This window comes from Danio rerio, chromosome 19 (genome assembly GCF_052040795.2).
Source record: "Danio rerio strain M-AB ecotype USA chromosome 19, GRCz13ab, whole genome shotgun sequence".
Taxonomy (NCBI): domain Eukaryota; kingdom Metazoa; phylum Chordata; class Actinopteri; order Cypriniformes; family Danionidae; genus Danio; species Danio rerio.
The window spans coordinates 46742501-46759722 of NC_141039.2; the positions used below are offsets into that span (position 1 = coordinate 46742501).

The 17222-nt window shown below is 36.9% G+C and overlaps 2 protein-coding genes across 19 annotated transcripts in view; both read right to left on the reverse strand.

The window, feature by feature from the left end:
- The window catches only part of ppt1 (palmitoyl-protein thioesterase 1 (ceroid-lipofuscinosis, neuronal 1, infantile)), an 847627-nt gene that overhangs the window by 526789 nt on the left and 303616 nt on the right, over positions 1-17222 (reverse strand). The gene's annotated exons all lie outside the window — the stretch shown is intronic.
- The window catches only part of csmd3b (CUB and Sushi multiple domains 3b), a 1026877-nt gene that overhangs the window by 134940 nt on the left and 874715 nt on the right, over positions 1-17222 (reverse strand). For all 18 annotated transcript variants that reach the window (XR_015517226.2, XR_015517225.2, XM_087296029.2 and 15 more), the window contains 3 exons: positions 10556-10729; positions 7284-7469; positions 2561-2734 (listed from right to left, as the gene is read on the reverse strand). Coding sequence is in view for 16 of the 18 variants with exons in the window: in XM_087296029.2 (XP_087152155.1) it covers positions 2561-2734; positions 7284-7469; positions 10556-10729 (534 nt within the window). In the remaining 2 variants the exon portion in view is untranslated. The remainder of the gene's footprint in view (positions 1-2560; positions 2735-7283; positions 7470-10555; positions 10730-17222) is intronic.

Genomic DNA, 17222 nt, shown 5'->3' on the forward strand with positions numbered 1-17222 from the left:
ATAAATATATTTCTAGATTTTAATTAAAAAAATTCTTGTGTTGTGAAGAAAAAATCTAATTATGTATGGAAAGCATCGTCAATGCTCCAAGATATCCAATTGAACTGAATTGATGGCATGATAATCGTAACCGAACCAAACCATGAGACCAGATTCACACCCCTATTAAAATTATAGATCTTTTTCTTGGCTGCTGCATGGAGGGTGCCTTAGTGACCAGCGTCTTCCGGTAGAATGTTTAACTTCTGTTTACAGCATTTACAACCGGTAATTTGCGATCCAAAAATGGGTTTCGATAGCGTTTTGAGTGGATTACGTGGTTGAAGCGCGAGAGAAAAACAGTATCGTAAACCATGTTTCTTTTCGTTCTTTTTAATCACGTGCTCCAAAAAAGATATTTAAAATGAACAAAACAATATTATGACTTTTGACTGCTTTCTTTAATAATTGCAATACACAATACTTGTACTTTTACTTTCAGTACTTGAGTAGCACATTTTGACTACTTGCAATACTTAAAGGGTCACGAAACACCAAAACACATTTTTTGAGCAGTTGACAGTCGTATATGTGTCCCACACTGCTAAAAACACTATTAGGACACCTATATTTCACTAAAAAGTGTAAATTGGTTGTTTTTGCGTTATTTCAAGTAAATTCGTGCTTCCGGTTTGAAACGAATTTTTGAAGCTGCGTCACGGTCATGACATAATAGCATGTATTCCAGCGTGCAGACTGGGCGTCTGTGCCAGAGTGAGTCTTATTACGTCTTACAGTGTGCTGCATTAATGCATGAGTAAGGCTTGGTTCAAACCAATCAGCGCGCTCTATTGTGCAACTTCATTAATATTCATTACTGTCAGAGTGTAGATGGCAGAGACGCCACGTTGTGTTGGCAAAACAAGCATGAAGTGTTGCTTTTATAGTTTGCTGCAGTTAAGTTTCGTTTTCATTTTCTCTCTGTGAGAGCTCAGCTGGACTCACGTGTGGATTACAGTGTACGCGACGCGCGACAACAATAACTTACGTGTCCAAGGAGGATTATTGTTTACCTGAGAGCTGTTCTCATCTGCAAACGCTGAGAACCGATTCGCTTTAGTCGCCTCTTAATAAAGACGCGGCTCTAGTTACTGGGGATTGTCCTGTCTCTACAGATTTGGTAAGTGAGCGACCAGTGCTCTTTGTTTATTCAGTTCGTATTTTATTCGTATCAAACAAACTATTGCAACAAGTGTAAACAAGTTAGCACTAACAGTTACAACTTAACTATAACCTTGTGTAGGATTTTGTGACCGGAATAACAAACGCAGCTTTCTGACGCTACCTGCCGTGTGCATCTAAGTTTCCAGGAAATGCTGAGGTTTTTTTTCTCTCATTCGCCGTGCAGTATCAAACATTGCATGAAAAATACACGCTTAGAGCAGCTCCTCGAATCAAATACCACGTTTATCGGGAGGGACATGAATGAATTCTCTGAATGAAAGAGCCAAACTGCAGTTAAAGTCCACCATTTAATAAGTTGGCAAAACATTTGACTACAGATGTCCATGTAAACACAGTCACATTGTCCGCTGTGGTTGTGTGTTTTGACTATGAAATTCAGCGCGCCCAAATAGACACTCCCACACCCTCCCACTTTAGTTCCTCCGACACTTCCCCCTAAACAGAGCTGGACACGCCCACTTTTCTGACTTTTTCCAAAGTAGAGGTGTGAAAACACCCTGCTGAAACGAGGGGGTTTCATGGCCCTTTAAGCTTCCAGAAATCTTATTTTGCATGCTACTGTCATTCAAATTCAAGTCAAAATTTTTTCAAGGACATTACATTAATGTTTTCCTGTGTTTGTATATGAAAAACAAATATTGAACACGATACAGTTTTTTTCCTCATGACTTCATAAAGTATAACTTTTTATATTTTTTAACATGTAACTTCTTCTTTTACCACAGTAAAGCTCAAAGTGTCTTCTTTCCAATGATACATTATGTACATAATACATTGTGTTTGTAGCTTACTGGAGTCAGGAACTGTTACTATTTAAAGTTAGGTAGGTGTAAATCACCAAAATGGAGTGCTGGCTAACAGGTAAAGTACAAAAAATGTTGAATACTTTACTTCCACTTAAGTATGGTGTTTAAAGAGCACTTCAACTTCTACTCAAGTCACTTTTTTGATAGTGCACTAGTACTTTTACTTAAGTCTGGATCTCTCGTACTTTAAATATCTCTGTTTAAATCAAGTAATGGCAAAACGCTACCTGGCAAGCGAGGAGTAACGCCATGCAGTCACATGACATAAAATATTGAAAAAACAAAACTTTGAGGAAAAGTTAATGATTAATAATCTTTGGGGGTTCGTTTTTTGGCAAATAAATAAAGCAGTTTATATCCAGAAACCTGAATTTTTCACTTAACCCAATATAAAAATGTACTTCAAAGGAAAGAAATAGCAGTTTGACTTATTCAGCGTAGAGCAAAAACATCAACAATCCTTTCCATGGTAGCATTTACTGCACTAACAGCTCTTAGGTTGTATTAACGAAAGCCAGTGTCCGTCCTACCTGAGCAAAAGGGCATGGGTGCGCTCCAGTGGCCGTTGAGCTGGCACGTCCTGGAGGATTCGCCCTTCAGTTGCCGGCCACCCGTACAGCTGTATCGCACCGTGGCTCCGAAGGTGAATTTATCCCCGCTCAGCAGCCCATTAGGAGGAGATCCAGGATGCCCACAGTCCACCACTATAGAGATAGACACTCATTCAGCGCACATTCACGATATTAAAACATCTGAAACATAAGCTACTCTTTACTTTTAATTATCCATCCACTGCAGTTGATCTCTGTGAATACAGTGCTAATTCAGCTTCCCGCAGGAGAGCAACCATCAGCACTTTCATAAACTTTCTGTCTTTCCTGTTGCTCAGCTCTCAACGCCTGGCCAGAGTAGCCATTAAAATGATGTTGATTTTCTTTTATTATTTGTTAAATATCAATGCATTGAGCACTATTCATAAAAAAACAAAAACAAAAGAGAGCACTTAAAAAGTCTCTGATAACATTTCTGCCAAAAGTTTCAAATATTGTCATTGATTGCATCTAAAAATAAATATTATAGCAAATACTGTAAAAATTTCCATGCTCCGTTAAAAATCACGTGCAAAATATTTAAAAAATGTAATAGGAGGGCTCATATTTTTTCCTTTCAACTGCATATGCATTCACACACATACTGTAAACAAACATGAATAAATTGTTTGCTAAACTGTGCTAAAATCCAGCAAAGAAACAGTGATTCAACTGGCAGCCAGTGCAAACGGATGAGCAGCGGAGTGACATGTGCTCTTTTAGGTTCATTAAAGACCACTCGTGCTGCTGCGTTCTGAAGCAGCTGAAGAGGTTTGATAGAGTTAGCTGGAAGCCAGGCTAGTAGAGAGTTTCAATAGTCCAGCCTGGAGAGAACAAGAGCTTGAACAAGGAGTTGAGCTGCATGTTCAGATAGGAAGGGTCGGACATTTCTGATGTTATAGAGTGCGAATCTGCACGATTGAGCAGTTCTATAAATGTGGTCAGAGAAGTTTAGTTGGTCATCAATCGTTACTCCAAGGCTTTTCACCGTTTTGGATGCAGTAATGTTTGCCCCATCCATCTGGTTTGAAAAGTTATGATTTAGAGTCAGGTTGGCAGAAACTTCAAGCATTTCCGTTTTTGTGAGGTGTCACACACATACTGTAAACAAACATGAATAAATCATTTGCTAAACTGTGCTAAAATCCAGCAAAGAAACAGTGATCATCAGGTAGTTGTTATGCAGAGAGCATATCCCAGCTCTTACAGTAGAGTCACTCAGGTATTCAGAGCCCAGCAACTGGTGTGCAGATCACACGTGTAAAACTACAGGGAAGATTATGGAGACACACAAAGCAGAAGCGGGCGACTGGGCGAAAGGGCATCTCAGACAGCAGGGAGTCTTGTCAGGGCAAAATGTAAGCGCAGGTCCCGTCGACATCGCAGCTGCTGCAGAACAAGTCTAACCAAGCGCGAGACCTGCTGCTTCATCTTTCACTAAATCTGATTTAACCCTTGTGTATTGTTCAAATGTACTACCTTTTTTGTTATGTTGGTGCTGTTTTTGCCTCATTGACTTTTATTATAATCACATTTATTGATTGCGAAGCCATGACAGCATTTAATCATGCACTCTTGATTTTTGGTGGTTTTCCCTGTTGGGAAGAGGTACAATTTGTAATTTTTACTGGTAAACATACGTCGGCAGCATTAGCTCTTTAAATAGGCCTGGGCAAAAAATGTTTCTGGCTTTTATAACACCAGTCAATCGTCACGTTTTTCCCGAGATTCTGCCGTATTTTACAGTTCTATCCCGCTATCATCCCATCATGCCATTTCTCTGAAGGGTGGCAAGTTAGAGCACTCACTCCTTGGTTGGGGAAATTCCAAATTGAACCAAAACCATTACCATTGGCTTAAGATTGGCAATCAAAATTCGGGACATTGCAACCTGCAGAACCAGGAAAATAAAAAATAAAAAATAAATAAATAAATAAACGCCTATGATTGGTTATTGTGTTCACGTATTCAACAGAAAGAGCTGTTATATATATATATATATATATATATATATATATATATATATATATATATATATATATATATATATATATTCTAATATATATATATTCTAAAATATATATATATATATATATATATATATATATATATATATATATATATATATATATATATATATATTCTAATATATATATATATATATATATATATATATATATATATATATATATATATATATATATATATAATATATATATATATATATATATATATATATATATATATATATATATATATATATATATATATATATATATATATTCTAAGACAAAAAAAGCACAATTATAAATAAATAGCGGTACTATTGTTATTGTACAATTATTATTCTAAATAACAGAAATTAATCCTAAATGTAACTGGAAAACAATCTGGACTGATGCTAAGATAATTGATAATTTAAGAAAACTTTTGCATAAATATAAATTTTATTAAAATGAAATTCTTTAGACAATTCAATAGAAGATTATAAAAAAAGGTTTTATAGAATTATCCAAGGCTGAATAATCTGTTGTATTGTCTTAGACCCGAATCAAGGCCAAGAATTAGGTTTATTAAGTCTGACCTCCCTGACTTCATCCCACCTTTCATCTTCATACCAAAAAAATCTATCAGGAGCCATGCAGTATAAATAAATAAGATCACCGTTATATTATTTAAATGTTGTTTTGTTGACTTGCAAAACTCACTGGGTGCCGGTAAAGCCGGTTTCACAATGCATGAGCGGCCCGGCTATTTTTTCAGCATGCATGTTCACAATCGGACCTTTAAGCAGGAGCGGTGTGTGAAGCGTGCGGGTATGTTTTTTTCTGCGCACATGCTCAGTTTGCTTTTTGATTAAACTGCATTGCTTTCATCAGCGTTGGTTTGGTTGCACAGAGAGAATAACGTCTTTATTCTGGGATTACCACTCTTAATACTTGCATAAAGTAAATCGTGCCCCAGTAAATGGGGTCTAGCGACACACCTGGCTGGGACTGGCTCTAAAACTGTCAGCAATGAACACCGATGGGTGACGTGGTTACAGTCTTTGGGCATAATGTTCGACTGTCATCCGTGATAGATAAAATAGAAAACAAATAGGAGATTCTGGGTCCTGCTGTACTATCAGTGTAACTGAAAGGCTGACCAGCAAACTCACAAGTTGTCTTCTGAAGTAGTTGGAGCATTTTACTTGCCATTGCCTCCTTTGCTATAGAATTTTACCGCAACATAGTGCATATTTACATTTACATTTAGTCATTTAGCAGACGCTTTTATCCAAAGCGACTTAAAAATGAGGACAAGAAAGCAATTTACACAACTATAAGAGCAACAATGAATAAGTGCTGTAGGCAAGTTTCAGGTATGTAAAGTGTAAGAAGCAAAACATTAGTAATTTTTTTCTAATTTATTTTATTATTTTTTTTGTAGTACAGTTAGCGGTGGAGCCAGAGAGGCAATTGCAGATTAGGAAGGAAAGTGGAGACTAAATAGTTGAGTTTTTAGTCGTTTCTTGAAGACAGCGAGTGACTCTGCAGTTCTGATCCAGTTAGGGAGTTCATTCCACCAACTGGGCAGATTGAATGCGAGAGTTCGGGAAAGTGATTTATTCCCTCTTTGGGATGGAACCACGAGGCGACGTTCATTTACAGAACACAAGAAGTCGCTTTGTAAGCAAACATCAAAGCTTTGAATTTGATGCGAGCAGCAACTGGCAGCCAGTGCAAACGGATGAGCAGCAAAGTGATATGTGCTCTTTCTGAAGCTGCGTTCTGAAGTATCTGAAGAGGTTTGATAGAGTTAGCTCGAAGCCCGGCTAGTAGAGAGTTTCAATAGTCCAGTCTGGAGAGAACAAGAGCTTGAACAAGGAGTTGAGCTTCATGTTCAGATAGGAAGGGTCGGACCTTTCTGATGTTATACAGTGCGAATCTACTCGATCGAGCAGTTCTAGAAATGTGGTCAGAGAAGTTTAGTTGGTCATCAATCGTTACTCCAAGGCTTTTCACCGTTTTAGATGCAGTAATGTTTGCCCCATCCATCTGGATTGAAAAGTTATGATGTAGAGTCAGGTTGGCAGAAACTTCAAGCATTTCCGTTTTCGTGAGGTGACTTAACATAAATGACGTCAGTATGTATTAACCGGTAATGATCTGTTACTGAAACGATACCGAATTGTTTGTGTCTGCATCAAATAAAAAATTAATGCTGTCATGGCTTTGGAATAAAAATGTCACTATAATGGAAGTCAATGGGGCAAATACAGCCACCAACATAACAAAACTAAAATAAATGTACAGCGTGGGGTTGAGTTTTTGAAGTATTTTCCCAAAATGTGTGTCAAAATAAGGTTTGTCAATGAAAATCTTTCCCCTTTGCTGAAACACAGAGAAACTAGTTGCCAAATTAAGACTCAAAATCATCCTAGAGTGGATGAAAACATCCTCAACAGCACACAGGGGCTAACAAAAGCATTGCTAATTAATCTGTAACACACACACACAAAAGGAAAATCTGTGTTCCACCTGTCCCTCAATTATAATCACTGATCTTAAACAGCAGGAAAAAGGTTGTGATACTAATTCCGCTCTGTTACACCAGTGAAAAGGTAATCAACTGCATGATGCCACTGCCAAATCTTCATTGAGAGGTGCCAGGGACGTACCGATACACTCTGGCAGAGGTTTGTCCCATTGACCCGTGGGCTGGCAGGTGAGGACAGGTGAGCCAAACAGGTAATAACCGGGGTTGCAGTCGTAGAAAACCACCGTGCCAAAGGTGAAGTTTCCATGCTCGATCTTACTCTGCCTGATAGAGTTGGCGGGAATCCCAGGGTCAGAGCAATTGACAACTGAATAAGCAGAAGAAAGAGAGAGGACAGGAACAGAGACATGTGTTATTTGGCAGAAGCAATAAGCAAGTGACTTCAGTGGAAACAAGTAGGTCAGATGCTCCACGCATGCAGAATGAGCCTTTTTTTGGGGCTGTTTTTTTTTTTGGTATTTGGCACAGATGTCAACTCAAACAATGATGAAGTAACAATAGCTGGGATATATGACTGATTCTTTTGATTCAAATATATAAACATGTATATACGAGTATTTTAAAGAGGCTATATGTATGCATTCTGACATATTAACAGATTTTTTAACTAAAGCTTGACTGCTTACAAACTAAAACAACATGATTGCCTACTGTAGGTTTATATGAATGTCAAGAGGATTTGATGTTTATGCTTATGAGAGTTTAAATGTTAAAAAATGACCTCTGAAATGAATGCTCATCATTTTTTAAAACAATGCCAAAAGAGACATTCTGTGCTTAAATGTGAATGTGTCCTGCAAAGTAAGGTCAGATGCTTGACACATGCAGGAGACTTTTTTAGGGCCGTTTTTTAGTTTTTCTCAAATATATCAACTCAAACTCATGTTTTAATTGCTAATAATAATTCATTTTATTAAGATATATAAATATTTCGTATTTTATTGGGGCTATATGCATGCATTTTTACATTTTGATTAACTGCTTTTAGTGTCAACGTTTTTAAACAAACGTTTTTAGTGTCAAGATTTCCTACTGTGGGTTTATATGAATGTACGCTCATGAGAGTTTAAGGGCTCTATTTTAATGATCCAGGTGCAAAGTCTGAAGCGCAGAGCGCAAAATTATTACGGCGTGTCTGAATCCACTTTTGCTATTTGAAGGACGGAAAAATCCGCTTTGTGCCAAGGCACATGGTCTAACAGGGTTGAGCTTATTCTCTTAACGAGTTATATGTGTGTATATGTCCAATCAGAGTCTAAGGTCCCATTCCCTTTAAGAGTCAGTTGCGTCACGCCATAGCGCATTTGCTATTTACATGGCGAACTTTGTAAGTGGAAAAACTGAACGCTTCACTAGAAAGAAAACAGCGCGAGAATGAGAGATGAGCCTCCTTATTATTTACTTTCACTCTCGTGGATAGGGAGACATCCATTAGTCTATAAATAATTTATTTAGTTTGTTAGGCGCAAATATTTGTTTTCAAAACTATCTCTAAATTCAGTTCTAATTTCAAGCAAACGAATAAATGAACAATAATAACGAAGTGTGCTCAAAAAACTGAGTTGTATCCAAACACACATGCTTTGGCCCATATGGTCTAAAACCTGACAGGTGGGCAAATCTAAGCTTATTTTTAATAAAATAAATTTAAATATGTATATAATAAGTAATACTGCTAATAATAATAACATTATACAAAAGCAAATTGTCACGAATAAACTGAAAAAGCCCCCCGAGATGAAGAAGGCATGAAGGCGGTGGTTTTTATATTTATGTAGGCTAGAAAATAATAATTTGTGTAATATTTTAATCCTTTAATTCCTTAAAGATATTTGTGTATTAAGCATTATCGCTGTACTGTACAATGTCAGTCGTACGAAAATGTACGATTTCAAAAGGAGGCGTGGCACCCAACTCCACCCCTGACCCTAACCGTCATTGGGTGATGAGCAAATCATACTAAATTGTATGAATTAGATCGTACGAAATAATATAAATTAGCCGCTAGGTCAAAAAGTTACGAATTGCCATGAGATTGCGTTGGATTTTCTGCGATATATGTACTGCTAAACTGAGCATAATTTCACCAAATTTTTAATTGGAAAGAATTTGTAATGTTAAATTGATTAAGATGATCATGTGAGTGAATCATGCATAACCTATAATAAATCTGATCTACAAGCATAGATAAATACAATAAAGTAAAATATAAAAATGAAATAAACAGTGTTTCGGTGTTTTATCATTTTCCGAGTCTAATAGTATTCCGGTATAGTAACTAAACAATAAAAATAAAACAAATTCAGTAAAATGAATCATTATTAAACCGTTCGATTGCTTTTAAAATCATCAGAAACACATGCAAATAGTAAATTATAATACAAACTTAACGTTACATATTCTGCGATATGATTACACATTGCGATATCGATGCTGTAATGATGTATTGTGCAGATTTAGTAACTATACACACAAAGTAAAAATATATTACAAGAAATTATCCGTTTACAACATGAAGCAGCAGCTGTTTTTAATGTGTCCGCTTGTTAAGTGTGACGTCACGCGAAGCGGCTTCCGGATCCAAGCGCTCTATTCAATTCTATGGGGAGACTCATGAAATGGTAATAATAAATGTGTACAAAGCGCTTTAATACGTTTAAAAATCACGATCGCAATATATATGTCCATGCATAATATTCGATAGCCAGAAAGTGATCCATTTTTCTAATAAATTGTTAAAACTTTTGTATTTGTGATACGGCAAGCCCAGAGATTGTTGTGTACACTATGACTTTATATTAAATTTACTTTAATGTGTGATATGAATAAAAAGTGATCATAAACAAATCATTTCTCAACTCAAATGAGTGGCGGCTTGGACCCGGAAACAGTATTACATAAGTCACCAACACGTCACCACTTAACAAGCGGATAAACATAAATAGAAGTGAATGAGAGAGGAAATCTTGAGCCAAAATGGCTGCGCCTGCTTATACCTGAAGTATAAGGTCAACACATATAGCCACATTAAAATATAATACTCAAATATATGTAAATAAATATTTTAAATATTACATTTAATTAAACAATAACTCACTTGTACACAATCGGCTTAAACTGTGTTAGTATCACCACATGCAGGAGTGAGTGCACACATGCAGAATGACATATCAAAATGAAGGCATCTTAATAAACATTTCTGTTTCCTCGATGACATTAGTGTACTTTCAACCAATAAAAACACACAACTGGCAGCCACTTAGCAGCACATATCGGCACCGCCGCAACTCCCTTCCTTACCCACAGAGTGCACTGCGGTGCTTTAATTCAGTCAGCCATCAGGTGGATCAGGCAAAGCTCCGTGTGAATAAAAGACTTAACTTTTCTCCCCACCTTTACATGTTGGTGGTGGCTGACTCCACTGCCGGTTGGCCTGACACTGGGCTCGGGACGGACCCTCCATCACGTAGCCCATGTTGCAGGAGAAGCTCACCACATCGTTCAGGTTGAAGCCGTTGCCGATGGTGCGGCCATAGATGGGGCTGCCCGGGTGCCCGCAGCTGATGGCTAGAAATAACCAGAACGGCAGCTATTAATATGGCATCAGCATCATGTTTACACTCTTTTACAGTGTTTTTTTATTTGGACTTGCAAATAAAGAGAGCATTATCCAAGTTCATTTACTTTTCATTTTCATTTAGTGTTGTTTATAGTTTGAATTTAAGTTTTAATTGGTATATGTCTCCCTTCAATGATATTTTAGTTTAAAACAATTATACCTAGTCACTAGAAATCAGTTCCCTTTAAAAAAAATTACAATTACCTTTTTATTGTATTTATTTTACAGCAAAATTAATAATAAAAAAAAAAACAACAACAACATTTCGACCGATGCATGTGTGCGGAGCTGTGGATAAACTTGAATACCAATAAAGGGCCAGCAGCTTTGCATTTCTGTTAACCACCATGCACATGACTACCATAGAAACAATTTGTTTGCTCTTTATTTTCTAAATAATAGTATTAGTATTATTGTTCTTTAAAACTAGACACAATTAATGCTTTAGTTAGAATTATTTGTAGCAAATGTTATTGTTTATAATAGTAAAATGTTTTTTATTACTTGCTGTTTTTCAAAAAAAGATTTTATTTAGAAAATAAAAAAAATTCTGAAAAATTGTCCTTGTCCTTTCTTTATTCATGGATTGCTCAACACGTGATGCTTCATATTTGTTTATTAAAGGTTTTGTTTAAACCTGTATTATTTATATGAGTAGTAACATACAGTTGAAGTCAGAATTAATAACTCCCCTTTGATTATTTTTTCTTTTTTAAAATATTTCCCAAACATTGTTTAACAGATTCAGGAAATTTTCACAGTATGTCTGATATTGTTTTTTTTTTTTCCTCTGGAGAAAGTTTTATTTGTTGTATTTCGGCTAGAATAAAAGCAGTTTATAATTTTTTAAAAACAATTTTAAGGTCAAAATTGTTAGCCAATTTAAGCTATATATATATATATATATATTTTTTTTTTTTTGTATATTCTACAGAACAAACTATTATTATACAGTAACTTGCCTAATTACCCTAACCTGCCTAGTTAACATAATTAACCTAGTTAAGCACTTTAAGCTGTATAGAAGTGCCTTAAAAATATCTAATCAAATATTATTTTATTCTAGCCGAAATAAAACAAGACTTTCTCCAGAAGAAAAATTATTATCAGACATATTGTGAAAATTTCCTAGCCCTGTTAAACATCATTTAAAAAAAAAAAAATTCAAATAGGGGCAAATAATTCTGACTTCAACTGTACATATTAATAATATCTCATAAAGCAGAAAAACACATTCAACTCATTTACTAGATATTCTTCGCTTAGTTCAATTTGTTTATTGAAAAGTTTAATAGTATTGTAAAAGTTTAATTATAATTGTAAAAAAATATTTATTTATTAAGAAACAGTAGTAATGCATCATAAATTATATTAAACATGATTGTTTGCCCAAAAATGACAATTTACTTACTGTTTACTTGCAAAAGTTTCTTTTTTTTCTGTTGACCACAAAAATATCAACACAGGATAGTAAAGACAAAGATATCTTAAAGAAAGCTGAAAACCTGTAACCATTGACTTCTATAGTAGAAAAAAATAAAAAAAATATATGGAGGTCAATGGTTACAGGTTTTCCAGCTGTCTTTAAAATATCTTCTCTTGCGTTCAACAGAAGAAAGTAACTCATGAAGGTTTGAAACAAGTAAAGTGTAAGAAAAATGAGTGAAAATGTCAGATTTTTGAGTTTTGGGTGAATTGTACCTTTAACATTTAAAGAAAAGCTAAATATAGCTAAAGCTAAATATAACTGTTATGTAACAAACAAACAGTAAATGGTGATATATTTAAGTAAAATGTGCAAACAACAAGTCAATAAATTTATACACAAGTAAAAATAACCTAAACTTTTCTAATTAACCTTACTAATAATTAGAATAATCGGCTTTTACCTGGCAAAGTTTCACAAATTTACTAGACTTTTTCTGAGTAAAAATGGTTTCCAAGCTCTTACTCATTTTTTCTTCAGTGTAAACACATTTAATGCAGCACTGTGGGACGATTTCTTCCTAGAAGCCGTTCTCTCACAACAGGTTCATATTAAATAACGGAAACATTTTTAGAGCCTGATTAAATTACGGCGGCGAATAGATGTGCCCTTTACATTGATTGGTCACTGCAGGAAATTAGTTCATTTTTCCCTCTGTAATTTCTAATCATTTATTTGGTAAGCTGCCAGCTCAAAAGCAATAAATCAGATTCGGCTTCTCCTTGATAAAAAGGCAATTCAAAAAAACAGCGGCAGAGTCTAAATATCAATGAATAGAAATGAAGGCAGGATATGTCCACTGTCATTTTAACTTTCAACATGAGACTTTAAAAAAAGAAGGGGTGGCCTTTTGGTTACTAAACATTTTGTATTCACTGCCCACCTGTCAGGTTTCAAACCATATGGGACACAGCATGTATTTTTGGATATAACTTAGTTTTTTGAACACACTTCGTTATTATTAATGGGGTTTGCCCTAGGCAAAGCCCATTATTACTATGCTCTTTCTGCTTATTCTTATTTTTTTCTTCTTCCGTGCGTTTTTCGGCGCGTAACTAGTCCCGCAGCTTTCGTCCCAGACCCTTGAAAGTGGGGTCAAATCGTCCGGTTTTATCGGGAATGGTGTGCTATGACTTTTATAAGGGGTGGGGGGTTTTTTGGCCCCGCAATCCCATTGACTTAACATTGAGCCAAACTTTGACGAATCACAGCGCAGATTGTGAATTTCCTAGAAATATGGGATTCACAACAGCTGTAGGGGGTTGCAGCCTAAGTGAGAACATACCCCGCAAGGGGGTATAAGTTGCACCTCTGGGGCTCTAGGACGTCCCAAAGTTTTCCCATTGACTTACATGGGCCCCATTGACTCCCATTCATTTTTCTAGGAGAGCACTAAACGCGTTGCGAAATGGGCCCACCTTTGGTGCGTTATAGCGTCAAGTGTGAAATTCGTAGAAATATGGTATTCGCAACAGCTGTAGGGGGTTGCAGCCTTAGTGAGAACATATCCTGAAAGGGGGTATAAGTTGTACCCCTGGGGTGCTAGGACGTCCCAAAGGGGTCCCCATTGACTTAACATTGCCCTAGCCAACCACATTAAACTTCACTCTGTAACCTCGCCCATAGCAACAAAACAGAGTACCCTAGCAACCATTCATCAACAGCTATATCTCAGCATCAGAACATCATAGAGACTTGGGGATTGGCTCGCTTGACTCATGCTAGCAAACGGAACTTCCTATATGCTACACATGCTAGCAGTGACTAGCTACATGCTAATATTGACTAGCCAAGTACTGTAACTTGCTAAAAATACTTATTAAGTCTAATGTTTGATCAAGTATGTATGTGAGGCTTGCCTAGTAACCACCCAGGGTACCCTAGCAACTGCCTAGCAACTACCCAAATTACCCTAGCAACGCCTTAGCAACCACCTAGCAACCACTTTGAACACCCTAGCAGCCAAAAAAAAAACATTGTACCCCATCGATTTGCCACGCAAACCCCATTCACATTTTCTTTAGGAAATGTACAATTCTAGTTGTTCATTTACTGTTTGCTGGAAATTAGAACTGAATTTAAAAATAGTTTTGAGACAAATCTTTGTGTTTAACAAATGAAATTTATATTTATAGGCTAATGGATATCTGTGCGTACAAGGTTTCCCTATCCACGAGAGTAAAAGTGAAAGTAGATTATGAGATGCCTTATCTCTCATTCTCTGCTGCAGATGCTCTGTTTAACTGTTTTCTTGCTAGTGAAATGCTCAGTTTTTCCACTTACACTTGACGTCATGTAAGGAGCAAATGCGCTTATGGCGCGACGCAACCAGCTCTTAAAGGGAATGGAAGATGAGACTTTGATTGGTTATTTTCAAAACACACCTATAACTCATTAAGAAATTAAGCTCAACCCTTTTAGTTCATGCGTCGCGGCGCAAAGTGGATTTTTCCATCCTTAAAATAGCAAAAGTGGATTCTGACTCAACCAGAAAGCGTTTGCGTCCTGCGATTTGCGCATGAACTGTCAAAATAGAGCCCTAAGTGTGCTTCTATCCAAACACACTACATATTTCTATGCTCCTAAATCCTGATGAATACGTCACTAAAAACCATAGTTGAATCGAAACAAAAAGAAACAAATTTAAATATGCACATAATAAATACTAATAACACTAATACCACAAAACAAATGTAAATTTTAATGAAGCAAGAGAGCCAGATTCCACCAAAGCCCTCTAACGTGAAGAAAACATGGAAGGAGGTAACATTTTTTTATGTAGACAATAATAATTCATTTGTTTACATTTTAATGATGGGCAAGGCAATGGCGCAGTAGGTAGTGCTGTCGCCTCACAAGAAGGTCGCTGGTTCGAGCATTGGCTCAGTTGGTGTTTCTGTGTGGAGTTTGCATGTTCTCCCTGCGTTCGCGTGGGTTTCCTCCGGGTGCTCCGGTTTCCCCCACAGTCCAAAGGCATGCGGTACAGGTGAACTGGGTAGGCTAAATTGTCCATAGTGTGTGAATGTGTGTGTGGATGTTTCCCAGAGCTGGAAGGGCATCCGCTGCATAAAAACTTGCTGGATAAGTTGGCGGTTCATTCCGCTGTGGCGACCCCGGATTAATGAATGAAAGAAAATGAATGAATGACATTTTATTCATTAATTGTTTTCATATTTAAAGATATTTGTGTGTTGCTGTGAATCCCTGTGTGTGTATTAAGCAATTTGAATGCGCATGTTGGTGCAAAATGCTATAATTAAATCCAAAAACAAAAACTGGTTGCTTTGTAATGTGTTCAGGACAAATTTCCCACAAATGGGACAATAAAAAAAACTATAAAATAAGGTGCTCAAGGACGCTGTCTATTTCAGTTGCCTCAAAATAGCAATACGCCAACAATGCGTCTTAACAAACTTCCTATTCAGACCAGCACGCTTATGAGCGCACAAAGTTTGACAAATGCATTTCCATTTAAAAAATGTGGCACAAAATGTGACAATGAAACCTGCACCATGCTGAAACTAGCAAAAAAACACTGGTGCCTTATTGCTTTGGGGTTTTTAACTGGGCCCTATGTGTTCCTAATCTATAGTGTTTTCAAAACTTACAACGGTAGACTATGGCCCCGTTTACACTAGTGCGTTTTAGTTTTAAAACAGCGTTTTAGAATGAAAACGATCCGCGTCCACACTTGCGTTTTACCCAGCGTTTCTGAACTGCTCTCCGTCCACACCAAAACGCTGAAAACGCACATCGCGTGACCACACAGACACTCGGGCAAGCGCTGCAGCCCATCTACCCAGATGAGAGCTGTGCTAGTCGGACTTCTCATCAAGCATCTCCTGCTGGATCTAACCTCACTATATTTATTAAACGGGCTATTTCATTTATCTTGTTGTCTTTATCTAACGACATATTCCCTGACTTTGGTCATTGGAATCTATTACTTGTTCTCAGGTAACGTGTTTTGGCTGAGCGCAAAGATAAGTTAATGATTAATGTAAGCACGTAGCCTATTCTGTATATTGACTGCTCGCTTGCCTTTATTTCGTATAATGTATAAACTTATTGTATGTTATACTTTTATAATGGCCATTATCGATTATTAAAACCGATATTCAGCAAAAGAGAGGGTGTGTTTCGTATTTTCACTGAAATTGAAAGGAGGCAGTTGTTATCAGCTCCGTTTTGTTATAAATATCCACACAATGAAGATGACGCTCATGCAGCACGACGCCTCAACATTTCTGCTGTCTAAGTTGTTAATATTAAAATGAAAATAGGCAGTTCCTTAAATCATGTTTACATTTTATTGTTGATAAAGTGAAACAACGTAGCCAGGGTGATGTGAATGAAGTTATAAAGTACACTGTTCCCTTTGAAGATTTACCCGTGTCCTAGGTATAGTCTGTTGTCCATATCAAACTGAGAAGAAGAGACTGCAGCCTTGATCAAACTTGCGAAGTCTAAACTTACACGGACAGAGAATGCAGGACTGAACTGTGTGTGTTAGGCTACTTAATATTCAGGAAAAGCCCCAATCAGAGAGGTGAATGTCTGCAGCTCCGCCTCCGTTTTCAGATGTCTCCGTTTTCCATCATCCACACTGAGACGGAGCAGCAGCGTTTTAGTATGAAAACGGCCTCTCCAGCGTTTTCGAAACGCTCCGTTTTCGGCGCTTGAGAACTCCGGCGTAGTGTGGACGGTTGGCGTAACCGTAGCAAAACTTATGCGTTTTCAAACTAAAACGCATTAGTGTAAACGAGGCCTATACAGCCTACATACAAGGCATTGAGCCAGCCTCAAAGCGTGTCATTTAAAAGCTCTGCAACAGTGTAAGTGTGAAGAAAACATTAGTCCAATGAAATCCCGCTGTTCTAATAGCGATGGGAACCATGGCACTGCTTGTGCTCAATTGCAGGCATTTGTTGGCTGAATGAAGATGCCGTAAACAC